Source organism: Periophthalmus magnuspinnatus, chromosome 15 (genome assembly GCF_009829125.3).
Source record: "Periophthalmus magnuspinnatus isolate fPerMag1 chromosome 15, fPerMag1.2.pri, whole genome shotgun sequence".
NCBI classification, from domain to species: domain Eukaryota; kingdom Metazoa; phylum Chordata; class Actinopteri; order Gobiiformes; family Gobiidae; genus Periophthalmus; species Periophthalmus magnuspinnatus.
In genome coordinates, this window is record NC_047140.1 from 32562440 (window position 1) to 32589882 (window position 27443).

The 27443-nt window shown below is 42.7% G+C and overlaps 2 protein-coding genes across 2 annotated transcripts in view; one reads left to right on the plus strand and one right to left on the minus strand.

The window, feature by feature from the left end:
* The window catches only part of pcca (propionyl-CoA carboxylase subunit alpha), a 30771-nt gene extending 29691 nt beyond the window's left edge, over positions 1-1080 (plus strand). The window contains exon 23 of the mRNA XM_033979358.2: positions 1-1080. Within this exon, the coding sequence (XP_033835249.1) occupies positions 1-69 (69 nt within the window). The 3' untranslated portion in view covers positions 70-1080.
* ncapd3 (non-SMC condensin II complex, subunit D3) lies at positions 1033-27368 on the minus strand. Its single transcript, XM_055227078.1, has 35 exons — positions 27275-27368; positions 26377-26531; positions 25460-25622; positions 24852-25018; positions 24580-24750; positions 24452-24510; positions 24305-24392; positions 21958-22091; positions 21694-21766; positions 21395-21520; positions 20838-21087; positions 20732-20767; positions 20299-20388; positions 20158-20231; positions 19876-20010; positions 18860-19080; positions 17864-18049; positions 17698-17795; positions 17529-17638; positions 16512-16619; positions 15463-15577; positions 15221-15313; positions 14378-14616; positions 14079-14158; positions 13869-14006; positions 13547-13668; positions 12534-12721; positions 12035-12145; positions 11054-11221; positions 10357-10469; positions 10210-10274; positions 10094-10141; positions 9474-9539; positions 1785-1830; positions 1033-1237 (listed from the first exon to the last, which is right to left on the minus strand). Exons 1-35 carry the CDS (start codon positions 27324-27326, stop codon positions 1177-1179), a joined length of 4149 nt encoding a protein of 1382 aa, XP_055083053.1. The 5' UTR covers positions 27327-27368; the 3' UTR covers positions 1033-1176.
* Positions 27369-27443: the final 75 nt, after the last annotated feature.

The following is a 27443-nucleotide window of genomic DNA, read 5'->3' on the forward strand; positions in this document are numbered from 1 at the left end:
GTCAAAAGTGTCCACTGTAAATCTGGAGAAACTGTGGGAGAAGGAGATCTGCTGGTGGAGCTGGAGTAGAGGAGCTCCTCCTCCTCCTCCTCCTCCTCCTCCTCCTCACACCCTCAGACCAGGACGTCCTCCTCCTCCTCCTCCTCTGTGGACCCTCAGACCAGGACGTGCCTTCTCTTTAAGGCTCTGCACATTTCCACCTCTGCTCCTCCTCTGCTCCTCCTCTGCTCCTCCTCTGCTCCTCCTCTGCTCCTCCTCTTCTCCTCTTCTGCTCCTCTTCTGCTCCTCTACAGCTCGTCACAGTCCTGTTTCCAGAGACGCGTCTCCCTCGGCTGCAGGACGTGTGAAATACGCCTCATCTCCTGATTGACTTTACATTGTGTATGGAACAGAGCGCCCCCTGGTGTGTACATACTGAAGTGATTAGTCTCTGAAGCTGCTTCTGATTTAAATAGTTTATACAGACTAATGTGAATTCTTTAGGTCATTTTAAACCTGGTAAAAGACAGAGTTTAATGAGTTTGTTGTTGCTGTTGAATCTCGAGCCTTTAAGCTCCAAGAATGTGTTTTATATCCCGTTTCCTGTCCCTCAGTAAAGTCTGAGGTTCAGTCTCATGTTTGAACTTCATATCTGCAGGTTCAGTAGAAAATCAAAACCTAAAGAACGACCCAACACATCTGAGGCTCAGCTCGTGTCTACGGTTCATCTCATTCATCCATTTACACTAAATATTTGTTCCATTTAATCTTTGCCTTGGTCTTTTTGGACTGAGGCTGTAGCTCATTCCACAGAACTGACTCTTTGGAGGTTTTACTGTAACTTCACTTCGTGATTCTGACACTTGGATTGAAATGAAAATCTAAATCACGATGTGTTCTGGCTGTAACCACTCCAAGCTCCAAGCACACACATGTGTACACACACACACACACATACATTATATTTAAATACGTGGAACTGGTCTTTTGTGCCTTTTCTTGTACAGTTAAAATGACAAACAGCTCAAGATCTTTTCCTGTTTTGTTTTATTTGACAAAATCAATAAACAGTTTTAATAAGAGTCGTGTCTCTTACAGTTTATGCTGCAGTGAATAAAGTGTCGCAAACATCAGACTGTTGTCAAAAAGTGAATAAACAGTCATTTAATATAAAAACAGTCATTCCAGGGTAAATGTTTAATCTTGTAGAGGATTCCTCCTGCGGAGCGGAGACTGAACGTTCCACTGACGCGACGCTCTGGAACAAAAGAACAGACTTTTATTAAAGACAAAACCAGAGAATCATTCATTTCAGGATCAGTGCCATTAAAGTTAAACTGAAGTATTTACAAACACGAGGTGAGACTGAAGACGACGTGTGAAAGTGCTGCACATTTAAGATCGATATTGAGCCAGTGTTTGCAGAGGCTCATATTCTGTTTATTCAAATATTTAAATATTGGCAGAGCTCATCTCCCTCATGTGTGTGTAAACTCACTGAGCACAGATCTGTACACGTGTGTGTGTGTGTGTGTGTGTTAGGTGAAAACCAGGCCTTTCTGTGTGGAGTTTTTCATGTTTCTCCTCGTGTCTGGATGGGTTTCCTCCGGGTACTCCGGTTTCCCCCATCAACCAAAACATGAACGCCCTTCAGACAACTGTTGTTGTGATTTTGGGCGTTACAAAAATAAATGAATTGAATTGACACGTGTGTGTGTAAACTCACTGAACACACCTGGTCTCACATTGGCCATAAAAAACAGGAGTCACACAAACATTTTTAATGATGGTAACAGTTAAAATACCTCTGTTCACTGGAACCGTCCCGTGGCCCAGCGTCATCGATGGAACCTGAAACACGACAGAAGAAGAAAAGATCAGACGAGTCAATGTGACGAGTGAACGAGACGAGTGAACGAGAGTCGGCCTGTGTGTTTAGTGAGTGTTTGTGTGTTTAGTGAGTGTTTGTGTGTTTAGTGAGTGTTTGTGCGTTGAGTGAGTGTTTGTGCGTTGAGTGAGTGTTTGTGCGTTGAGTGAGTGTTTGTGCGTTGAGTGAGTGTTTGTGCGTTGAGTGAGTGTTTGTGCGTTGAGTGAGTGTTTGTGCGTTGAGTGAGTGTTTGTGCGTTGAGTGAGTGTTTGTGCGTTGAGTGAGTGTTTGTGCGTTGAGTGAGTGTTTGTGCGTTGAGTGAGTGTTTGTGCGTTGAGTGAGTGTTTGTGCGTTGAGTGAGTGTTTGTGCGTTCAGTGAGTGTTTGTGCGTTCAGTGTTTGTGCGTTTAGTGTTTGTGCGTTTAGTGTTTGTGCGTTTAGTGAGTGTTTGTGCGTTTAGTGAGTGTTTGTGCGTTTAGTGAGTGTTTGTGCGTTTAGTGAGTGTTTGTGCGTTTAGTGAGTGTTTGTGCGTTTAGTGAGTGTTTGTGCGTTTAGTGAGTGTTTGTGCGTTTAGTGAGTGTTTGTGCGTTGAGTGAGTGTTTGTGCGTTTAGTGAGTGTTTGTGCGTTTAGTGAGTGTTTGTGCGTTTAGTGAGTGTTTGTGCGTTTAGTGAGTGTTTGTGCGTTTAGTGAGTGTTTGTGCGTTTAGTGAGTGTTTGTGCGTTTAGTGAGTGTTTGTGCGTTTAGTGAGTGTTTGTGCGTTTAGTGAGTGTTTGTGCGTTTAGTGAGTGTTTGTGCGTTTAGTGAGTGTTTGTGCGTTTAGTGAGTGTTTGTGCGTTTAGTGAGTGTTTGTGCGTTTAGTGAGTGTTTGTGCGTTTAGTGAGTGTTTGTGCGTTTAGTGAGTGTTTGTGCGTTTAGTGAGTGTTTGTGCGTTTAGTGAGTGTTTGTGCGTTCAGTGAGTGTTTGTGCGTTTAGTGAGTGTTTGTGCGTTTAGTGAGTGTTTGTGCGTTTAGTGAGTGTTTGTGCGTTTAGTGAGTGTTTGTGCGTTTAGTGAGTGTTTGTGCGTTTAGTGAGTGTTTGTGCGTTTAGTGAGTGTTTGTGTGTTTAGTGAGTGTTTGTGCGTTTAGTGAGTGTTTGTGCGTTTAGTGAGTGTTTGTGCGTTTAGTGAGTGTTTGTGCGTTTAGTGAGTGTTTGTGCGTTTAGTGAGTGTTTGTGCGTTTAGTGAGTGTTTGTGCGTTTAGTGAGTGTTTGTGCGTTTAGTGAGTGTTTGTGCGTTTAGTGAGTGTTTGTGCGTTTAGTGAGTGTTTGTGCGTTTAGTGAGTGTTTGTGCGTTTAGTGAGTGTTTGTGCGTTTAGTGAGTGTTTGTGCGTTTAGTGAGTGTTTGTGCGTTTAGTGAGTGTTTGTGCGTTTAGTGAGTGTTTGTGCGTTTAGTGAGTGTTTGTGCGTTTAGTGAGTGTTTGTGCGTTTAGTGAGTGTTTGTGCGTTTAGTGAGTGTTTGTGCGTTTAGTGAGTGTTTGTGCGTTTAGTGAGTGTTTGTGCGTTTAGTGAGTGTTTGTGCGTTTAGTGAGTGTTTGTGCGTTTAGTGAGTGTTTGTGCGTTTAGTGAGTGTTTGTGCGTTTAGTGAGTGTTTGTGTGTTTAGTGAGTGTTTGTGTGTTTAGTGAGTGTTTGTGCGTTTAGTGAGTGTTTGTGCGTTTAGTGAGTGTTTGTGCGTTTAGTGAGTGTTTGTGCGTTTAGTGAGTGTTTGTGCGTTTAGTGAGTGTTTGTGCGTTTAGTGAGTGTTTGTGCGTTTAGTGAGTGTTTGTGCGTTTAGTGAGTGTTTGTGCGTTTAGTGAGTGTTTGTGCGTTTAGTGAGTGTTTGTGCGTTTAGTGAGTGTTTGTGCGTTTAGTGAGTGTTTGTGCGTTTAGTGAGTGTTTGTGCGTTTAGTGAGTGTTTGTGCGTTTAGTGAGTGTTTGTGCGTTTAGTGAGTGTTTGTGCGTTTAGTGAGTGTTTGTGCGTTTAGTGAGTGTTTGTGCGTTTAGTGAGTGTTTGTGCGTTTAGTGAGTGTTTGTGCGTTTAGTGAGTGTTTTGTGCGTTTAGTGAGTGTTTGTGCGTTTAGTGAGTGTTTGTGCGTTTAGTGAGTGTTTGTGCGTTTAGTGAGTGTTTGTGCGTTTAGTGAGTGTTTGTGCGTTTAGTGAGTGTTTGTGCGTTTAGTGAGTGTTTGTGCGTTTAGTGAGTGTTTGTGCGTTCAGTGAGTGTTTGTGCGTTCAGTGAGTGTTTGTGCGTTCAGTGAGTGTGAGTGTTTGTGCGTTCAGTGAGTGTGAGTGTTTGTGCGTTTAGTGAGTGTGAGTGTTTGTGCGTTCAGTGAGTGTTTGTGCGTTCAGTGTTTGTGCGTTCAGTGTTTGTGCGTTTAGTGTTTGTGCGTTTAGTGTTTGTGCGTTTAGTGTTTGTGCGTTTAGTGTTTGTGCGTTTAGTGAGTGTTTGTGCGTTTAGTGAGTGTTTGTGCGTTTAGTGAGTGTTTGTGCGTTTAGTGAGTGTTTGTGCGTTTAGTGAGTGTTTGTGCGTTTAGTGAGTGTTTGTGCGTTTAGTGAGTGTTTGTGCGTTTAGTGAGTGTTTGTGCGTTTAGTGAGTGTTTGTGCGTTTAGTGAGTGTTTGTGCGTTTAGTGAGTGTTTGTGCGTTTAGTGAGTGTTTGTGCGTTTAGTGAGTGTTTGTGCGTTTAGTGAGTGTTTGTGCGTTTAGTGAGTGTTTGTGCGTTTAGTGAGTGTTTGTGCGTTTAGTGAGTGTTTGTGCGTTTAGTGAGTGTTTGTGCGTTTAGTGAGTGTTTGTGCGTTTAGTGAGTGTGAGTGTTTGTGCGTTTAGTGAGTGTGAGTGTTTGTGCGTTTAGTGAGTGTTTGTGCGTTTAGTGAGTGTTTGTGCGTTTAGTGAGTGTTTGTGCGTTTAGTGAGTGTTTGTGCGTTTAGTGAGTGTTTGTGCGTTTAGTGAGTGTTTGTGCGTTTAGTGAGTGTTTGTGCGTTTAGTGAGTGTTTGTGCGTTTAGTGAGTGTTTGTGCGTTTAGTGAGTGTTTGTGCGTTTAGTGAGTGTTTGTGCGTTTAGTGAGTGTTTGTGCGTTTAGTGAGTGTTTGTGCGTTTAGTGAGTGTTTGTGCGTTTAGTGAGTGTTTGTGCGTTTAGTGAGTGTTTGTGCGTTTAGTGAGTGTTTGTGCGTTTAGTGAGTGTTTGTGCGTTTAGTGAGTGTTTGTGCGTTTAGTGAGTGTTTGTGTGTTAGTGAGTGTTTGTGCGTTTAGTGAGTGTTTGTGCGTTTAGTGAGTGTTTGTGCGTTTAGTGAGTGTTTGTGCGTTTAGTGAGTGTTTGTGCGTTTAGTGAGTGTTTGTGCGTTTAGTGAGTGTTTGTGCGTTTAGTGAGTGTTTGTGCGTTTAGTGAGTGTTTGTGCGTTTAGTGAGTGTTTGTGCGTTTAGTGAGTGTTTGTGCGTTTAGTGAGTGTTTGTGTGTTTAGTGAGTGTTTGTGCGTTTAGTGAGTGTTTGTGCGTTTAGTGAGTGTTTGTGCGTTTAGTGAGTGTTTGTGCGTTTAGTGAGTGTTTGTGCGTTTAGTGAGTGTTTGTGCGTTTAGTGAGTGTTTGTGCGTTTAGTGAGTGTTTGTGCGTTTAGTGAGTGTTTGTGCGTTTAGTGAGTGTTTGTGCGTTTAGTGAGTGTTTGTGCGTTTAGTGAGTGTTTGTGCGTTTAGTGAGTGTTTGTGCGTTTAGTGAGTGTTTGTGCGTTTAGTGAGTGTTTGTGCGTTTAGTGAGTGTTTGTGCGTTTAGTTAGTGTTTGTGCGTTTAGTGAGTGTTTGTGCGTTTAGTGAGTGTTTGTGCGTTTAGTGAGTGTTTGTGCGTTTAGTGAGTGTTTGTGCGTTTAGTGAGTGTTTGTGCGTTTAGTGAGTGTTTGTGCGTTTAGTGAGTGTTTGTGCGTTTAGTGAGTGTTTGTGCGTTAGTGAGTGTTTGTGCGTTTAGTGAGTGTTTGTGCGTTTAGTGAGTGTTTGTGCGTTTAGTGAGTGTTTGTGCGTTTAGTGAGTGTTTGTGCGTTTAGTGAGTGTTTGTGCGTTTAGTGAGTGTTTGTGCGTTTAGTGAGTGTTTGTGCGTTTAGTGAGTGTTTGTGCGTTTAGTGAGTGTTTGTGCGTTTAGTGAGTGTTTGTGCGTTTAGTGAGTGTTTGTGCGTTTAGTGAGTGTTTGTGCGTTTAGTGAGTGTTTGTGCGTTTAGTGAGTGTTTGTGCGTTTAGTGAGTGTTTGTGCGTTTAGTGAGTGTTTGTGCGTTTAGTGAGTGTTTGTGCGTTTAGTGAGTGTTTGTGCGTTTAGTGAGTGTTTGTGCGTTTAGTGAGTGTTTGTGCGTTTAGTGAGTGTTTGTGCGTTTAGTGAGTGTTTGTGCGTTTAGTGAGTGTTTGTGCGTTTAGTGAGTGTTTGTGCGTTTAGTGAGTGTTTGTGCGTTTAGTGAGTGTTTGTGCGTTTATGTGAGTGTTTTGTGCGTTTAGTGAGTGGTTTGGTGCGTTTAGTGACGTGTTGGTGCGTTTAGTGCATGTGTCTTGTGCGTTTCGTGAGTGTTTGTGCGTTTAGTGAGTGTTTGTGCGTTTAGTGAGTGTTTGTGCGTTTAGTGAGTGTTTGTGCGTTTAGTGAGTGTTTGTGCGTTTAGTGAGTGTTTGTGCGTTTAGTGAGTGTTTGTGCGTTAGTGAGTGTTTGTGCGTTTAGTGAGTGTTTGTGCGTTTAGTGAGTGTTTGTGCGTTTAGTGAGTGTTTGTGCGTTTAGTGAGTGTTTGTGCGTTTAGTGAGTGTTTGTGCGTTAGTGAGTGTTTGTGCGTTTAGTGAGTGTTTGTGCGTTCAGTGAGTGTTTGTGCGTTTAGTGAGTGTTTGTGCGTTTAGTGAGTGTTTGTGCGTTTAGTGAGTGTTTGTGCGTTTAGTGAGTGTTTGTGCGTTTAGTGAGTGTTTGTGCGTTTAGTGAGTGTGAGTGTTTGTGCGTTTAGTGTTTGTGTGTTTAGTGAGTGTTTGTGTGTTTAGTGAGTGTGTGTTTAGTGAGTGTTTGTGTGTTTAGTGAGTGTTTGTGTGTTCAGTGAGTGTTTGTGTGTTCAGTGAGTGTTTGTGTGTTCAGTGAGTGTTTGTGTGTTCAGTGAGTGTTTGTGTGTTTAGTGAGTGTTTGTGTGTTCAGTGAGTGTTTGTGTGTTTAGTGTTTGTGTGTTCAGTGAGTGTTTGTGTGTTTAGTGTTTGTGTGTTTAGTGAGTGTTTGTGTGTTTAGTGAGTGTTTGTGTTTGTGTGTTTAGTGAGTGTTTGTGTGTTTAGTGAGTGTTTGTGTTTGTGTGTTTAGTGAGTGTTTGTGTGTTTAGTGTTTGTGTGTTTAGTGAGTGTTTGTGTGTTTAGTGAGTGTTTGTGTTTGTGTGTTTAGTGAGTGTTTGTGTGTTTAGTGTTTGTGTGTTTAGTGAGTGTTTGTGCGTTTAGTGAGTGTGAGTGTTTGTGCGTTTAGTGAGTGTGAGTGTTTGTGCGTTTAGTGAGTGTTTGTGTGTTTAGTGTTTGTGTGTTTAGTGAGTGTTTGTGTGTTTAGTGTGTGTTTGTGTGTTTAGTGAGTGTGTGTTTAGTGAGTGTGTGTTTAGTGAGTGTTTGTGTGTTTAGTGAGTGTTTGTGTGTTCAGTGAGTGTTTGTGTGTTTAGTGAGTGTTTGTGTGTTCAGTGAGTGTTTGTGTTTAGTGAGTGTTTGTGTGTTTAGTGTTTGTGTGTTCAGTGAGTGTTTGTGTGTTCAGTGAGTGTTTGTGTGTTTAGTGAGTGTTTGTGTGTTCAGTGAGTGTTTGTGTGTTTAGTGTTTGTGTGTTCAGTGAGTGTTTGTGTGTTTAGTGTTTGTGTGTTTAGTGAGTGTTTGTGTGTTTAGTGAGTGTTTGTGTTTGTGTGTTTAGTGAGTGTTTGTGTGTTTAGTGAGTGTTTGTGTTTGTGTGTTTAGTGAGTGTTTGTGTGTTTAGTGTTTGTGTGTTTAGTGAGTGTTTGTGTGTTTAGTGAGTGTTTGTGTTTGTGTGTTTAGTGAGTGTTTGTGTGTTTAGTGTTTGTGTGTTTAGTGAGTGTTTGTGTGTTTAGTGAGTGTTTGTGTTTGTGTGTTTAGTGAGTGTTTGTGTGTTTAGTGTTTGTGCGTTTAGTGAGTGTTTGTGTGTTTAGTGAGTGTTTGTGTTTAGTGAGTGTTTGTGTGTTTAGTGTTTGTGTGTTTAGTGTTTGTGTGTTTAGTGAGTGTTTGTGTGTTCAGTGAGTGTTTGTGTGTTTAGTGAGTGTTTGTGTGTTCAGTGAGTGTTTGTGTTTAGTGAGTGTTTGTGTGTTTAGTGTTTGTGTGTTTAGTGAGTGTTTGTGTGTTCAGTGAGTGTTTGTGTGTTTAGTGTTTGTGTGTTTAGTGAGTGTTTGTGTGTTTAGTGAGTGTTTGTGTTTGTGTGTTTAGTGAGTGTTTGTGTGTTTAGTGTTTGTGTGTTTAGTGAGTGTTTGTGTGTTTAGTGAGTGTTTGTGTTTGTGTGTTTAGTGAGTGTTTGTGTGTTTAGTGAGTGTTTGTGTGTTTAGTGTTTGTGTGTTTAGTGAGTGTTTGTGTGTTTAGTGAGTGTTTGTGTGTTTAGTGAGTGTTTGTGTGTTTAGTGTTTGTGTGTTCAGTGAGTGTTTGTGTGTTTAGTGAGTGTTTGTGTGTTCAGTGAGTGTTTGTGTGTTCAGTGAGTGTTTGTGTGTTCAGTGAGTGTTTGTGTGTTTAGTGAGTGTTTGTGTGTTTAGTGAGTGTTTGTGTGTTTAGTGAGTGTTTGTGCGTTTAGTGAGTGTTTGTGTGTTTAGTGAGTGTTTGTGTTTAGTGAGTGTTTGTGTGTTTAGTGTTTGTGTGTTTAGTGAGTGTTTGTGTGTTCAGTGAGTGTTTGTGTGTTTAGTGAGTGTTTGTGTGTTCAGTGAGTGTTTGTGTTTAGTGAGTGTTTGTGTGTTTAGTGTTTGTGTGTTTAGTGAGTGTTTGTGTGTTCAGTGAGTGTTTGTGTGTTTAGTGAGTGTTTGTGTGTTCAGTGAGTGTTTGTGTGTTTAGTGTTTGTGTGTTTAGTGAGTGTTTGTGTGTTTAGTGAGTGTTTGTGTTTGTGTGTTTAGTGTTTGTGTGTTTAGTGAGTGTTTGTGTGTTTAGTGAGTGTTTGTGTGTTTAGTGAGCGTTTGTGTGTTTAGTGTTTGTGTGTTCAGTGAGTGTTTGTGTGTTTAGTGAGTGTTTGTGTGTTTAGTGAGTGTTTGTGTTTGTGTGTTTAGTGAGTGTTTGTGTGTTCAGTGAGTGTTTGTGTGTTCAGTGAGTGTTTGTGTGTTCAGTGAGTGTTTGTGTGTTTAGTGAGTGTTTGTGTGTTCAGTGAGTGTGTGTTTAGTGAGTGTTTGTGTTTGTGTGTTCAGTGAGTGTTTGTGTGTTCAGTGAGTGTTTGTGTGTTTAGTGAGTGTTTGTGTGTTCAGTGAGTGTGTGTTTAGTGAGTGTTTGTGTTTGTGTGTTCAGTGAGTGTTTGTGTGTCCAGTGAGTGTTTGTGTGTCCAGTGAGTGTTTGTGTGTTTAGTGAGTGTTTGTGTGTTTAGTGAGTGTTTGTGTGTTTAGTGAGTGTTTGTGTGTTTAGTGAGTGTTTGTGTGTTCAGTGAGTGTTTGTGTGTTCAGTGAGTGTTTGTGTCTGAGACTTACTTGTGCCTTTGTCGCTGAGGATGGCGCTGAAGCCTTCGTCAAACGTCAGGCTCATGTTGACGGCGGCTGAACACAGAGTTTATAAAATCAGTAAAGACAAAGATCTGAGAGAAATATCCACATCACTGTCCTGTGTTTGAGTAACAGATTTGTCTTTGTCTGTTTTAGTGGTTTATTGTAAATTGTTGCTTCACTAAATGTTGAACATGACCCTGTGCATGTTCTCTGTGCACTCGACTGATCAGACACAGATATGATCCTGGAAACAAAGACCAGCACTGATACTGAGAAATCAAGAAGATCAGGTATCGATTCCCTGATATCGGTTCAGTTGGTATCCTAGTTGGGCTTTAATTGAATGTTTGTTTATTACAGACTGATTTTGGCCCAGAACGTCTCAATGTTTCAACTTTTCTTCATCCAAAGCTTCAGTCTGATGTGAAACAGAACATTTACAGAACACGACTGGATCTGTGTGGAAGAAGTTCTGTTTTTAGAAAATAAGAGACATTCTCTGTCTCTGCGCTGGAGTCAGTTCATATCGAGTATCAGAGGATGTGCCAGTATCACCAGAGTTTTTCCATGTTTGTAAACTCTACACAAACATAAACGTGTCGTACCGTTGGGCGTGCTGATCGCTCGTGTGTTCAGTTTCCCTTTGAGCAGAACTAGGAGAAGGAGAAGATTAGAACTTCTACATTTCAGTCTCATATCAGACAAATTGTTCAATTTTTACCAGTTTCCTCGAGATAATTGGACCGACCACGATCCCCCCGTCCCACGAGTGCGTTGGGCGGACGTCTGCAAGAACATCAAGAGTCAGTCTGAAGAGCTCTGCTGTACGGCTCATTATTATTATTATTATTATTATTATTATTATTACCTTTCACTGAGGGGGAGCTGGGAGGTCACACTGTTCAGCTGAGGAGGTTGTGGAGTGGCAAAGCGCAGAGCGAGAACAGGTTGAGGCCGAGCAGGAGACTGAAGGTCAGCGCTCTGTGAAAACATTTCAGATTAGAACAATTAAAATATCACAAACCTGACCCCTGTGAGGGTTAAAACATGTTCTAATGTTTCCTCCTCAAAAACAGACCTGGAGTTGTGTTTTGTTTCATTCACATGTTTGAGTTTCACTTTATTATTAGTCTGTAACATCTACAAAGCTCAAAACGCTCTGTTCCACCTTGTGATGTCATCAAGTGGTAGTTTTCAGGTTAACTCCTCCTTTTACCTTTAGTTCAGTCGAGATTTTAGTTCAATTCCAGACCAAAAATGATCCAAATGATTCTAGTGAAGGTGGAGTTTAAAAACACAGTGGAGCACTTCCTGTATCACCACATGATGACATCACAAGGTGGAACAGAGTGTTTTCAGTTTGAAAAAAGAACTCAGCCTAAATCTGCAGAGTTTGTGTTAAACATGTGAGAATGAAACAAAACACAACTCCAGGTCTGTGTGTGACGAGGGAAAAAAATTAGAACAGATCAGAGAAAAATCTTTTGTATTCCCTGCTGTTCCTCTGACCCCCTGACCCCCTGACCCTCTGACCCCATGACCCCCTGACCCTCTGACCCTCTGACCTGTGCTGTGGGGATGTTCTTTGGTGCTGGTTGGATGCTGCAGTTCTCCATTTCCTCGATGACTCTCTGTTTCTCCGCCTCCTTCAGAGCAAACTCCAGCTCTGACGCCAACTGCTCGTCTCCAGCAAAGACCTGCCTCACCTCGTTCTTAAAGTCCTGCATCGTCACCTGAGCAAAAAGAACGAAACCATCTGAGAACAGGACCCAACAGGAACCGCCCGCTCCGCAGGAGGGACCGCCCGCTCCACAGAGGGGACCGCCCCCTCCGCAGGAGGGACCGCCCGCTCCACAGAGGGGACCGCCCCCTCCGCAGGAGGGACCGCCCGCTCCACAGAGGGGACCGCCCCCTCCGCAGGAGGGACCGCCCGCTCCACAGGGGGGACCGCCCCCTCCGCAGGAGGGACCGCCCGCTCCACAGGGGGGACCGCCCCCTCCGCAGGGGGGAGCGCCCGCTCTGGTTCTGGACGTAAACTTTACATACATTTTTTCCATAAACTTTAGGAAGAATTCAAATATTAAGATTTCAAAGGAATAACGGGGGCTAACTAGCTACGTGCTAACGAGCTACGTGCTAATGAGCTACATGCTAATCAGCTACATGCTAATGAGCTACGTGCTAATCAATATCCATCACATTGTTTTAAGCCCAAAAAACACATTTAAAACATGAGATTCTGCAAAATGTTTTAATAACTTAGTGGTTTATGTTTCAAACAGATTTTATATAAAAAGTACAGGTCTTGTGTCGTTAGTTCCTCAGAGATGATCAGACCTGAGCTTTTAAACTTTTATTTTATTTTTTTCAGAAAGTCTATGGGGAAAAATGAATGAAACTGAGAATGTCCTGTTTACATAAAACACACGACAAGTTCTTAGAGATTATTACAGAAAAAACTCTGGGAACCAAACTTGTTCTGTGGGTTGTTATATTTATCAGCTCAAATAAAAACTGTGATAAAGAGTTTGATGTTGTGACGTCACCTGCAGATACGACATGAGGTCCTTCAGCACCGGCGAACGCTCCAGCTCCAGACGATGCTTCAGGCTGATGATCAGAGGAACCGTGTGCTCAATGAAAACCTTTTTATGAACCTGAGACAAAACAGACACAAGATCAACACGAGAGAAACACAAGACCAGAAACACCAAGACCAACGTGTGAGAAACACGAGAAACACAAGATCGACACGTCAGAAACACTTTAACACTTTCACAATCCAACGTGACGTCCAACACAAAGTAACAGCAGCGTCGTTAATCTCATCATGAGCTGCTGTTTGTGAAATGCAGCAAACACCTTTTTGTCCACAGACGTGTCCATGTTTGGATCAACACTGTTCACAGGAGCCACAGGGCCACAAGGTGAAGTGTCTTGCCCGCTGTGGGGTGTCTGTGTGTGTTGTGTGTGCTGAAGATGAAGATGATGATGAAGATGACATTCACAGTATGCAGGAGTCTGTAGCTCCAGTGAAGCACTGACCTGAGACACGACCTTCTTCTGAGCCGTCTCCAGAGCCGCTTTGGCCATGTTCTCCTCCTCTGGCTCCTCTCCTCCTGACGACTTCAGGGCCTGTAGCTTCATCTCCTTCAGACTCAGAACTCCAAAAGTCTCACTCAAAATGTCCGCTCCGTCTGCGTCCAGGGGCAGCTCTCCATCGGCGAAGCAAACTGGACAAACACAGAGTTATAAGAGTGACATGAACGTCTCAAATACAGTTAAAGGACAAAACTGAACACACTTTAATAATGTGAAGATAAACGTTTATATTCACATCTGCTCCTGATTTTAATGTTTTAAATGGATCATAGACTGAATAAAGAAGTGACTGAGACTGTGACCCACAGACTCCAAATGAAACTCATGGAGGTCGGAGCAGTTAAAGGGACAATTTGGTGAAATAAAAACCCCAGGATCATGTAGAGGGTTAATACGAACATTTAAGACCAGAATGAGTCTGAAACAGCAGAGACAGAGAGAGGACAGAGAGGACACAGAGAGGAGACAGAGAGGAGACAGTTTAACACAGAAAGTGAAGTGTATGAATGGTCATCGTGTTGTGACAGACAAATTTACATAAACGTTGGATCTCAGTGTGACTCTGAAGTGCTGTACGTTTGCAATTTGTTTTCTCCCCGACAAAACCCACAATGTCGATGAAACGTTCTGCACCGACAAAGACGCCTACGAAGGTTTGAACTTTGAGAGAGTTTAAACGAGAGAGAAATGTGGGAAAATGTTAACACCTGTGTGAGAAAAGTGTATAAAGTGTGTGGTGAGGGGTTTGACAGACAAAAACAGAGAGAATAATGTAAAAAATAAAGATGATACTTCACAGATTTCGTCTATTGTGGGTTATTTTTAAAACATGACCCCCGGGATAAACCAGGGACCAGTGCACGAGAGTTTATGTTAAAACGTGGTGGAGTTCTCGGTGGAGTTCTCGGTGGAGTTCTCGGTGGAGTTCTCGGTGGAGTTCTCGGTGGAGTTCTTACCCAGCAGAGTCTGGCTGATCTTGTTTGTGATGCTGAAGCGCTGAGCGTCGGTGCAATGCTCCAACAAGAAACGATAAATATGGAAACGTTTGTCCCGATTCTGAGGCCCTTTCAACGAGGAGCTGAGCACAAACACAAAATGAACAGAGTTACACAATATGAACATGAACAAAGTGAAACAACTCGACTAAATAATATAAGAGACTTTGAGGATTTGAATATATCATTATCTTGCTTTATCTATTTGATGTCTTTTGTGTAGAAAACGTAGTAAAAACACTTAAATAAACCATATAAACAAACAGTTGAGAGAACGGTTTACTTGTCGCTCTGGGGGAACTCGTTGAAGGACTTGTGCCGCGTGTAGGCGTTGAAATACAAAATACTGTTGACAAAGTGTTGGCAGAACATGTCTTTGTTCTTCTGGAGCAGGACGTTCAGGAGGCAGTACTCACACATGCTACGACAACAGAAACATCACTCAGAAGCTCCAAAAACAACAAGAGCGTGGGCTTCAGACAGAACTTCTTACTTTGCGATGGACGGAACCGGGTCCACCAGCGCCGTTATAAACCGGAAAAACAGAGACCCTTTCCATTTCACGTATTCCTCCTGGAAAACACAGACGGGTTTAAGAAATGTGCCCTGATTATTCCAACACGATTCAATCCAAATACAACGAGGAAAATGAGAAGAAACGACTAGAACTTGGAGAAACATCTGAACAGAACAGTGTCTTCATTTGAGCCCATTATTAAAGCTCCAGTGTTTTTTAAATGTATCCCAGTCGCCCACTCCACCCATAAAAGTAAAACCGCTCCACGGCTCCACCTGCAGGAGGTTGGTGAGCATGACGAGTGTGTTCTCCCTGATGGTGGCGCTGTTGTCCCGTAGTCGTGCAGAGATGTTGGGGATGTAGTAGTCGACGGCGTTGGTGTAGCGTATGCACAGGTCACACATGATGACCACCACATTGTTCCTCACAGACACCTCAGTGCCTTCCTCTAGCTCCCGGGCAAACACAGGCATGTACTTCTGCACCAGCTCCTCGTGCTGCAGACACAGTTTACCTGCACACAGCCACACACGAGGTCACGACCGAGGGTCACGACTCAGGGTCACGACTCAGGGTCACGACTCAGGGTCACGACTCAGGGTCACGACTGAGGGTCACGACTGAGGGTCACGACCGAGGGTCACACTTAATCCACGTCTTTACAGTCTGTGGCTGCACCAAACACATCACACAATGAAGCAACAATTATCCACAAAAGTGACTTATTCACCCTCCACATCAGAGGTGCCCAAACTTTTTTTAATCGAGGGCCACATCTCAAATATTCAAGGCTGAGGGCCACAGACAGTGATCAGTGCAGTTTCACACACACAGCCCTGTGTGTGAATAAACACATTCATGTCAGGTCTGTGTCACACTGTCGTGTTTGAGGATATAGTTGTAGAAATAGTTTAATTTGTTGTTAAAAGTTCTGCTTATGATCAGTTGGGCCGGTTCAGCAGGAGGACAGAGGACCAATAAAAACTGGTCTGAGGGCCACATTTGGCCCCCGGGCCATAGTTTGGAGATCCCTAGATTAGAGGATGTAGTTTTTATCACAACAGAACAACACAACAGAACAACACAACAGAACAACAGAACAACACAACAGAACTCACCCAGTGTGAGGACGCCATGAGCTCGGATTTTAGACAAAAAAGAATTCGCTCTGAACTGAGACAAAGGCAAAGAGGCCGGAAAGTCCTGGACGTCTGTGAAGAAGAGCCAGAGAAATCAACACAACTCAACACAGCACAACACAACAGGTTAAGTGAGCTGTGTGTGTGTGTGTGTGTGTGTGGGGGGGGTGTATGTGTGTGTGTGTGTCAGATAAACACTAGAGGGGCAGCACTGAACTCACCGGTCAGTTTGTGGGAGTTTGTGGTCAGGACAGATTCCACCAGGAGAATGGTCCTTTTGCTGATCTTTGCTGGACAGTTCAGAGACGCCGAGCCCAGAGTGTGGAGATACTTCACCTGAAACACAGTCAACATTATTATTGTGTAAACTCTAAAGTTTAAACAACATTAACCTCCAAAGACTCCAGCTCTTTCATCACTTTATTTATTTCTCTTTATTTATTTCTCTGTTTATCATCTGTCTATTTGGTCTGATTGGACCTGATGAGTAAAAATAAAGAATGATCTTTTTATTCTGAGAGGACATTCATTCTATATTTTAATCATTTTGATAAAACATTTGAATAATGATTTGCAAAAACTATTAAGACCCTGAAACAGAAACATTTGTCCTGAGTAAAAACAAAATGAGAAACAACATTTGTGCCTTGGAACAAAGTGTCTCATGTGAAGAGACAGGAGCAGGAGACATGTGCCTTATTTAATATATAATATATAATATTTATATAATATTCTGAACATTCTAAACTCCTAAAAATATTCTAAACTGAACATTTTTGCATTGTTGTTCTTCTTCTTCTAAAAATTTGCACTGTGGCCTAAACCCAAAGACACCAGGTCTTTGGAGGATAAAAAGTGTCGTGTGATTAATCGAGAATCGTGTTTCAAAAGTGTCAATCAGATTTAGAACAAAAGGAGCACACGGGTCATAATCTGGTTTATCTGGATAAAATGGTCGACTGTAATGGTTCATGGACATTTTAAATAAAATAATGTCCTTTACGTCTCCAGAGCGAGCAGAACAAACTCCTCCTGATGAACTCCTCTGGATCAAAGAACAAAACTCAAACAGTTTAAATGTGGAGTCTGTTCAGAGCAAATTTAAATTATTCACATCCACAACATTTTTAAACTTCAACTTAAATAATGATCCTGATCGAATCGTTAACATCACAATTCTATATCGTCACATTCCTTTTCTCCGGAGGGCGTGTGTGTGTGGTCTGTGGTCAGGGGTCAGGGGGTCAGGGGGTCAGGGGTCAGTTCTCACCATGAGGTCCTCGTCCAGGTTCTGTGCTCCGTCCTTCTTCAGGATGATGGAGGCCAAGTACGACTCACAGAGGGTCACCAGTTCTCCACAGTGAAGGTTCAGAAACGTCTGACACAAAAAAGTTTCATTATTGTAAAAAAAAGAGACTTTTTATTTCCAGTTTTTTCGTGTCGTTCAGATGGATTCTATTTTTGGGAAGTTAAATAACTAAAAGCTTTTTCCCCATTTCAGTTTTCGAGCCGACAATCAGGAGATCATGGATTAAAAGTTCAACAAACCGACGGAATATCTCACTTATCGTCGTAGTTCCTTTTTATAAACACATTTATAAAACACATTTATAAAACACATTTACACTTTTGTTCTGACACAGCGATGGCCGACACACTTTTCTCTCTAATACACATTATATATAAAATATCTATATGATTATTATATGATGTTTATTATATTTACATAATCCAGGACAGACACTTCAAATAGTTCTTTTCTAAAATCCTCTGGGACACAACATGTTTCTATAAAAGTTTTTCAGATCAGATTTAGTGTTTTGTTCCAGTCACTGTGTCATTAAACTTTAAACATTTATATTCATCTTTACATTCATCTGTCGTTCATTGTGGCTTTTTGAACAAATGTTTTCTGCTGGTGACTTTATGATGTTAGTAGAGACGCACCAGTTTTTTCTGTTCTGATACCGATATCGATACTTTGATATCAGTATCTGCAGATTCTTAAATCCAACTGATCCCAAGGCCTTTAAACAAACGCCACAAAACATGATCCAAAGTGTCCAACTGTTATTTATCATTTAAGATACACAACAGAGTTTAAAGTTTTATGACGTGTTTTGGACCAATGTCTCCAGTAAATCAGCTCATTACACCAATTTATACAACGAAACAGGATATCGAACAAAACAGGATATCGACTGGAGTGATATCGACTGGAGCGATATCGACTGGAGTGATATGTGTCTCCAGTATCGTTCACCTTACCTGTGACTTTAGGACTCACCTGTGTGGACTTGACGTCGTCCGATCGTCCGTACTGGACCAAGGCCTCGACGGCGGCGCTGATGACGTCCAGACTCAGACTGAAGGTCTTCAGCTGAGACATCAGGTCGTCTAAACACAAGTCCAGTGTGAGTCACACGTCCAGACACACTCTGTCCCTTTAAACTCACCGATGATGCGGCGCTGTGTGTCTGCGTTCAGCTGAGGAGCCACGTCTCCGATCACACACAGAACATTACACAGAGTTTTGGAGTTCACGTCGTTCCACCTGACGAGAACAGAGAGTTATTTTAATAATAAAATCAGAAAAATAAATCTAATAAAAAGAGCACAGACCTGGTCATTTTGTCCCAGGCGTCCAGGATCTCTCCACAGGGCAGACTGGTGGATGAGATCTTTGAGAGGAGGAGCCAGGCCCCGGCCGCGTGAGGGGCCCCGGTGTGAGACACAAGGGCCCGGAAAAACATCGGAGTGAAGCGGCCCTGCTTCAGCCACACGTCAAACGCTTTGGTCAGATATCGACTGAAACGACACGGCAACATGAGACTGGACACGACAACTGTCAGTCGTGTGTGTGTGTTGTGTGTGTGTTGTGTGCGTGGTCTGACCTGAGTGTGTGTTGTGTGCGTGGTCTGACCTGAGTGTGTGTTGTGTGCGTGGTCTGACCTGAGTGTGTGACAGTCGTGTGTGTGTGTTGTGTGCGTGGTCTGACCTGAGTGTGTGTTGTGTGTGTGTGTTGTGTGCGTGGTCTGACCTGAGTGTGTGACAGTCGTGTGTGTGTTGTGTGTGTTGTGTGGTCTGACCTGAGTGTGTGACAGTCGTGTGTGTGTGTTGTGTGTTGTGTGCGTGGTCTGACCTGAGTGTGTGACAGTCGTGTGTGTGTGTTGTGTGTGTGTTGTGTGCGTGGTCTGACCTGAGTGTGTGACAGTCGTGTGTGTGTTGTGTGTGTGTGTTGTGTGCGTGGTCTGACCTGAGTGTGTGTTGTGTGTGTGTGTTGTGTGCGTGGTCTGACCTGAGTGTGTGTTGTGTGTGTGTGTTGTGTGCGTGGTCTGACCTGAGTGTGTGTGTGTTGTGTGTTGTGTGCGTGGTCTGACCTGAGTGTGTGACAGTCGTGTGTGTGTGTTGTGTGTGTGTTGTGTGCGTGGTCTGACCTGAGTGTGTGACAGTCGTGTGTGTGTTGTGTGTGTGTGTTGTGTGCGTGGTCTGACCTGAGTGTGTGTTGTGTGTGTGTGTTGTGTGCGTGGTCTGACCTGAGTGTGTGTTGTGTGTGTGTGTTGTGTGCGTGGTCTGACCTGAGTGTGTGTTGTGTGTGTGTTGTGTGCGTGGTCTGACCTGAGTGTGTGACAGTCGTGGCAGAGTCGGTCCAGCAGGTCCCAGGCGAGTCTCTGACCTCTGTCCAGAAAAGTGTTTTCAGAGAAGATCTTGATGTGACTGAGCAGCACATCGTCCAGAGCCTCCAGCGCCCTCTCCTGGACAGAGCTCTCAGCGTCCATCACGGCCGAGCACACGCCCTCCAACCACGCCACCTGCACGCCGCCGCAGCACGGCTTCACCTGACCAGAACCACGCAGAGTTTGACTTTGGCATTTTGTTATTCGACACATTTTTCACAGACCTGAATTTGGGGCAAAATATTTGAGTTTTTGGGTCGACGTCGGAGTGCGTTTGGGTCGGCGTCAGGAGTGCGTTTGCGTTTTGGGGACGTCACTCTGCCTTTGTCAACACTAATGTGATGATGACATGTTAACAACACTAAATCTGCATGTCCTGAGGTATCGTGAGAACTTTGCCCGTGTGCTCATCGTGGGAAAAGGCGTAGACTCTGTGTTTTTCTTCGTCCTGTTGGGGCTCGGGCCTAAAAACACACTCTTTTTTCATCTGTATTTAGACTAAACTCACTACAGAAAAAAACAGGACAACACAAATCAAACCGTTTGTCATTATCTCACGTTTTTACACAGTATGATGTAACTCTGAGTAAAAGTATTCAGAACACAGTACTCTGATTGGCCAGTATGACTGAATACTTTACTGCAGTATTTGGGTACACATTTTCTAATGTCTAATGAAGTTTATGTTTCAGACAAACTCCAGATCTGATAAAACGACAAAACTGTTTCAAGCACAAGTCCAAAAATATATTTAGTCTGAAGAACATGAAATAATAATAAATACGCAGTAGTAGTAGCAGTAGTAGTAGTAGCAGTAGTAGTAGTAGTAGCAGTAGTAGCAGTAGTAGTAGTAGCAGTAGTAGTAGTAGCAGTAGTAGTAGTAGTAGCAGTAGCAGTAGTAGCAGTAGTAGTAGTAGCAGTAGCAGTAGTAGCAGTAGTAGTAGCAGTCGTACTCACAGACAGCAGCTCCCCTACACACTGCAGAGCCTTCTTCTTCACGGACACGGCCGGGTCTCTGCAGCGAGACGCCAGAACGCTCAGGTTGTCCCAAGTCGAGGGGACGACGTCGTGCTTCAGCAAACCCACCAGCGCCTGAGGGTAATACCACCAAACACCAGATGAGGCGCTATACCCGTCAGACACTGGTAAATAAACGTGTAACTCCAGCCTCTTCAGCTCTCAGACTAGTACAGTTTATACTTTACAGAATTGAGTTTGATGATGTAAAACTACAGTTACCTGCAGCGCAGACTTCCTCACGTTTGTGTTGGATTGTTTAACACGTCTCAGAATATGTTCCAGGTTCACTTTTCCTTTTGAAAAAGTATAAAATGTAAATAATAATGATGTAAAGTGAGACGTGGCTTTGACCTGTTTTACCTTCACACACAGAGCTGTCTGTGTGACTGAGCTCCACCGTCCTGAAGGGCAGAGAGCGAAACGTCTGAGTCTGACGTGACGCCACGCTCCCTGAAACACAAACAGCACTCGCCTCAAAAACAACCTCACGTTCATGTGAAACATGTGAGCTTCACATATGAACGTGATTTAAAGTGTGATATAAAGTGTGTCGTACATTTAGAGTGATATAAAGTGTGTCGTACATTTAGAGTGATATAAAGTGTGTCATACATGTAGAGTGATATAAAGTGTGTTGCTGTGTCGTACGTGTAGAGTGATATAAAGTGTGTTGCTGTGTCGTACGTGTAGAGTGATATAAAGTGTGTTGCTGTGTCGTACATTTAGAGTGATATAAAGTGTGTTGCTGTGTCGTGGTGTGTCTGGTCTTTGTGGTGTGTCAGATGTTCCTCACCTTCAGTCGCCTGAGCGAGTTCAGACTGACTCCCAACTGAAACACACAGAGACAGAGATGAAGCGGCGGCGCAGGGAGGTGAAGCGTTCGAGCGAATGACGCTCACTTGTGGTAAACAGGCCTTGGACGGCTCTGGTGGCGTTCATCGAGGGCAGCTCCAGACACTGGGCGAGGCAGGAGAGGGCGTGGCCTTGGACGGTGGGAGACACGTCCATCCTCCGAGAGAACAGCACCTCCTGGATCAGGTATTTGTGGGGCAGATACTGCAGCAGCGTCGGGTCACATCCCTCAGGACTCCGCTCCGGCTGCTCCAGGAGAGCCATGACCACGTCCACCGAGAACAGACGGCCCGCCATCTACAACAGCAGGGTTTATTCTGCACTGGCAACAGGGTTTATTCTGCACTGGCAACAGGGTTTATTCTGCACTGGCAACAGGGTTTATTCTGCACTAACAACAGGGTTTATTCTGCACTAACAACCTCATTCACACTGTTTATGGTGTTTGGAACTAAAATAAAAGTCAGACGAGTTTAGACAGAAGATGATCTGAATTTAACCAAAGTGTGAGATGAAGAGTTTTTCTTTAAACGTGACTTGTGACTTGTGACATATGTGTGTCACACACACATGAGGCGTTTCAAACTCTGGTCAGAGCCTTTACCTTTGAATGTTGAGAGAAGTTGGACAGCCATCTGACGAACCAGGCGTATCCTGCACTGGAGCAGAGCGCGCTCAGCCTCCCCACGGCCTGGGCGCCATGGCAGCGAAACTCACTTTTCTCCACCATCTGCAACAGCACAGTTCAAAGGTCAAAGGCAAACTCACAGAACAGGTCAAACTTATTTTGAGACGCTGCATTATGAGACATTTATGTTGCTAAAGATATTTTTATTGTATTTGATGTTTTATTGCAGTTATTCCTTTCAAATCTGGCCTTAAGGGGGCGCTGTGGAGACTGACCTGTAGACAGATGTGCTGCAGGAGGATTCGGACACATGACAGAGCCGAGTCGTTCACCTCATTCACCACATGACTGAAAGAAAAACTCTGACTGTCATCAAAAATACAGTTTGTCAAATAAACAAAATGAAAACAAAATAAACCTTTGTGTCAAAGGTCAAATGAAGTTTAAAATACAGCTGTTAGTTAACATACTTCTCAAATTCTACATTAAAACAGGATTATAATCTCATGTATATAATCTGATGGAGACAGGAGGTGTACCAGACAAAATGGAGGGCCTGATTGCGGACGGCGATGACGCTGTGGCTCACGGTCAGGAGCGTGGGCTTAGCGCTGCTCGTCTTGTCCATCATCAGGATCACGTAGAGCAGACGGTGAAAGATCCGGATCAAGGACTGAACAAAATAAAACAAACATTTGATTCAGTCAAAGCCACAGCCCTTTATACTGAAAACACGCGTGAACTGAAAACACGCGTGAACTGAAAACGCGCGTGAACTGAAAACGCGCGTGAACTGAACACGCGCGTGAACTGAAAACACGCGTGAACTGAAAACACGCGTGAACTGAAAACACGTGTGAACTGAAAACACGTGTGAACTGAACACACGTGTGAACATACTCAGAAAACCCTAGAGTAACTGTAATCTGGTGCAGTTACTCTTTCATTTGGAGGTGACGCTGATTTTTAAGTCTGGGGATAAAACTGACATGAAAAATTCTAGGCCCATCTGCATATTACCAGTTTTTTCAAAGGTGCTATATATTATTGATCATATTGATAACAGCCAATCCCCCTTGCACCACAGGCAGTTTGGTTTCCGTACGTTACATTCCACTGAATCTGAAATAACATCATTCTTAGAAAAGGTTAAAAATTATTTGGATTAAAAAACATATGTGGGAGCAGTTTTTTTAGATTTAAGAAAAGCGTTTGACGCTGTGAATCATGTCTTACCATCAAAACTGTTCTTCAACTTCTTTAACAAAACTATAAAATGGATGGAATCATATTTATCCAATAGAAAACAGTGTTCTGTGGTAAATGAGGTGGAGTCCTCTTTTCGAGATTGTCCTCTAGGGGTTCCCCAAGGGTCAATTTTGGGCCCCTTTTTATTTTCCATTTACATTAATGACCTTCCAGACACTTGTGGACATGCAGCTTTATGCAGACGATGCTGTGCTCTTTACATCTTTACAAGTGGGAACAATTTCGAAGTATCTCAAATTCTTTCATCAGCATTAATACATGTTGAGAATTGGCTCACCAGGTCCTGTCTCCTATTGAACACACAAAAAAAACGTGTGTATGTTTTTTTCTAAGAAAAAAATATATATAATCAGATCAAAATGTGTATTTTAAAAGTAAAGAATTAAAATTAGTGAAGGAGTTTAAATATCTGGGAGTAATGTTGGACTCTGCACTTACATTTAAAAACATGTTAAAATGGTGTCCAGAATAGTCAAATACATCTATACCATTTTAATCAAATACACAGGACATTAACTAATGAAGCTGCAGTGATGTTTTCACACTGTATGATCTTTTCTCACATTAGTTATTGTATAACCAGTTGGTCTTTGTCAGGTGTTACAGCTCTTAAGCCAATAGAGTCTCTATAAAAAAAGCTTTGAAAATATTGGACAAGAAACCCTTTACCTACCACAGCTGCAATGTTCTCTCCAAATACAATCTATTGAGCTTTTAGAATTTCATCAAATTTGATGAAAGTTTGATGTATAAGACTTTACATGGTTTAGCTCCACCCCCACTCTATGACTCTATGACTCTATGACTCTATGACTCTATGACTCTATGACTCTATGACTCTATGACTCTATGACTCTATGACTCTATGACTCTATGACTCTATGACTCTATGACTCTATGACTCAATGAGGTACAGGTCAGCTCTTTCATCTCGCTCCTCCAGGGCCACAACCAGAGGTGACTGTGAGGGGCCTGACAGAAAAATCTCTTTTAGTCAAAATGTGTTTTCATATAAGGGCAGTGATCTGTGGAACAGTTTACCACCTGCAGTTAGAGACTCCCCCAGCGTCACTACTTTTAAAGGCCATTTAAAGACACGGCTCAGGTCAGCACAGGTGTGTGATCATGGACAATAGTTTAGAATGTGCAATGGGCAAGATGCAATATATTATTAATATTTTACTTACGGACAATATGCAATATACTAATGAATTTTACCTTTGAGGGCACATGCAATATATTGTAGAATAGCACTATATAAGCCGGGTTATTTAGCAATTTCACCTTGCACCTTCTCTTTATGTCTGTTTGTTTTATTGTTTTTACTGTGTGTATTTGTTTTATGATTACATCAGCCTGTCTAGGGACAGCAGATGGAAATTAGTCTTGGGCTACACTCTGACATCATATTTACATATCTTGTACATGTTCATTAATGTGTTTTGTCCCTATTTAAAAATAAATAAAAAACTAAAATTAGGTATCAGATTACAGTTACTTTACTAAATTAAAGTACAGTACTTCATGAAGGACTCGCAGGACGGACAAAGCCCTGACCCGAGCTCCTTTAGCACTGACGCTAAACTTAAACTTTAGACAGGACGTTCTCAGACTGACCTTTTCCTGTTGTCCGTGTTTTGGCGAGCACAGGAGCTGCAGACCGTGGAACGCCATCTCTGGAACGCTCTTCATGTCGCTGATGTTTCTGTGGAGACGATGGCGTTAGTGTCCTACTGTTTTCTGAATAAATTCTTAAACACTTACTGCTCTGCAAAGTTGATCTCCCCAATGATGGGCTCAAAGTACAACATTTTAATGAAGACCTGAAACAGCAGAGCGTTAGAATCTCTCCATGTTCAGTTTCACTGTGACGTCTGAAGACTCTGACGGACCTGGGTGCAGTTCTTGACGTTCTGTTCAAAGTCTTTGAGAGAAAACACCTGTAGGAGCCTGAGGAGGCTCTGAACCAAAAGGACCACAGCCGCTCGGACCTCGGACAAGTCCTGACCAGAGAAATGCTCTGCTGCATCCTCCTCCTCCTCCTCGTCTTCATCATCAACATTCTGAGGAAACAGCAGTGAGTGGAGCACAGACAGCTGACGTGTTTGTGTGTTACATTTATGTGTGATGCAGCTGTTTGTATACTTGACGTATTGGCTCAGACCTTGTGCGTGGCCTTGCGTCGTGGTTTGGCTCGTTTTACTTCGGTCTGGGAGCTCTTTGGTGGGTCTTTTTTACGTTTCTTGCCTGAGTCCTGAGGCCAGCAGTGTGTCCAGACGTCTGTGCACAGGTCCAGTAGATCCCCGTGGAAAGCCTTGTTGGCGATGCTTCCTGAAGTGAACAAAGAACAAACATCAGCAAATAATGAGGTACACAACCTCCTCCAAGAGATGACCCGATCTGATACTGGCATCGAATATCGGAGCAGATACTGAATAAAGAGCTGGATATTAGTATCGGTTCAGTCGATATCCAGTTTGGACAGATAAACTGATGTAATAAGATTATTATTATTATTATTATACAATTATTTACTGGTCAAAAATGGCACAGAAAGTCTCCTGTTTTATACACAGTTGTTCTGTTACTTGAGAGACATATCAGCTACATGACTCTTCTGGATCAGTTTTGTCTGATTTTATTTTTGTTTAAAATAAATAAATGCTGTTTTCAGTCTCTGCTCTGGTATCGGTCGATATCAGTTCAGTACTGAAAACTGAAAAAGCTGGATCGGCGCGTCCCTGATTCTTCCAGGACACAGGAGGTTCTTACCTGGCAGCCCGAGAAGCAGCAGATACACGGAGGCGGCTTGGAGCGCGCTGACCCTCTGCTGGACATCAGCATTTTTACACTTTCCACCAAACACAAAGAACGAGAGCACAGCCACCAGAGTCTTTACAGAGATGCCATTTTCTTGCAGCACTGCCCACACACTCTGCAACACAAGGTCAGAGGTCAGAGGTCACACATCACCTCCCTGTTTATATAGTTTTAATAATGAAAGATGTGCTCTAAGGCTGTGCCCGGAGTCCACGACTATGAACACACCACTTATGTCGACCACCCAAAAGTATTTTCTGGTGGAGCGACAGACTGTTTATATAATTGGACGTAGCAAACAGACTACCGCCGCGTTCCACACAGGAAGTGATCATGGGCGCACTTCCTGCTCCATCGACTCTGGCTCCAATTCACTTTCTGTGTAAAAACTCTGTCCTCTCTCTGTCTCTGCTGCTTCAGACTCATTTTGGTCTTAAATGTTCGTATTAACCCTCTACATGATCCTGGGGTTTTTATTTCACTATTGTGTCTCTGAATCAAGTCAAAAGTCTAATTTGATCCAATAAACAAAGCAAAGTGTGGACATTTTCAAAGACAAAATACATATTTTCAAGGACACTTGATTCTAATTTTCCATGTCTGGAAAACAGGCCAATTATTTTCCAGGTTATCCAGAATTTCCAGGATGTGTGGGAACTCTGGATATGATGTGTCAAAAACGTCATATATGATCATAAATGATTACAGCAAAAGTAACATCCTTATATCAGAGTCTTTGTAAAACCTACAGGACTCGACTGAGGCTCGTTTAGGCTGAGGATGTAATGAACTGTTCTGATGTTCCATTGAACCTGCAGTAAAATGCTTTTTGTTCTGTCCAGTGGTTAAATCAGTGAAACAGGAGTTACTTGTTCTGTTTTGGCCTCCTCCTGCGTAAACACGAGCAAACTGTCATATAGTTTTTTGAAGTGTTTGGGCCGAGCGGCCGACAGCTCCTCCTCAACAGGATCATCAAACTCCTTTGCTTCTGTGAACTCCAAGGCCCACACTGCATCGACCCAGGCTGAAAACACACAACACAAATCAAAATGTGCACACAAAATGAACATTTACAGCACAAGAGAAACCACAGAATACCGTTATTTTCAAAAAAATAACAATGTCCCAAAGTGAAACATGTGATGACTCCCAATAACTACCATTTCCATTTTGTAGTCATAAACTGCATAAAATCAGACAGAACAAATATTTATACAACAGCTCTGTAAATGTCACAAAGGCACTTTAAAAACATTTAACATTTAACCAAGAGCCGAACGACACAAGTGAAAATATCCACAAAGTATGAATTATATTATTAATATTTCAAAAGTATTAAACATCAGAGCCTCCTGTTCTTAAGAAAGTTTAAGGAGCTGAAATGGAGTCATCTATTTGGGTTTTGGAATAATTTGAGAGAATATGATAATATTCCATAAATAAAAGTGAATGTGACGATGAGTGAGAAAAGTGAGAAAAGTGAAGAAAGTCCACTTGAGCAAAAGAAACATCATCAGTGTGTTCAGACTGTGTGAAACTGTGTGAAACATAAATTTTTCCGCAGCAGGACTATTATCATTATTATTATTATTATCATTATTATTATCATTATTATTATTTATTATCATTATTACTGTCATTATCACGACATTCACAAACATAACTCTGGTGTAAATAAGTTTGTTGTTGTGTAAAGTCGTCACATGTGTTCGCGGGTGAATATGAGCAGGAGTTATAGATGTTAGATGTTTAAAAATGTGTGTTTACCTTCAGATATTTGGTTTAATCGGAGGAATCTCAGCGCAGAGTCGAGCTCCATGTTTGAACTGAGCCCGCGCGCGCTCCGGGGTAAACACAGTGTCTGCGCATGCGCACAGTCTCTTCTTCGTCTTTTCTTGTGGCCAGTGGCTCACAGCGACCCCCAGTGGTATCGGCG

Excerpts from the sequence above, each read along its gene's own strand:
- ncapd3 (XM_055227078.1), bottom strand. The coding sequence starts at position 27,326 with ATGGAGCTCGACTCTGCGCTGAGATTCCTCCGATTAAACCAAATATCT. Across the intron at positions 17,796-17,863 it reads GCCTGGGACAAAATGACCAG|GTGGAACGACGTGAACTCCA; the intron begins GTCTGTGCTCTT and ends TGTTCTCGTCAG. Across the intron at positions 10,142-10,209 it reads CAATTATCTCGAGGAAACTG|TTCTGCTCAAAGGGAAACTG; the intron begins GTAAAAATTGAA and ends TCCTTCTCCTAG.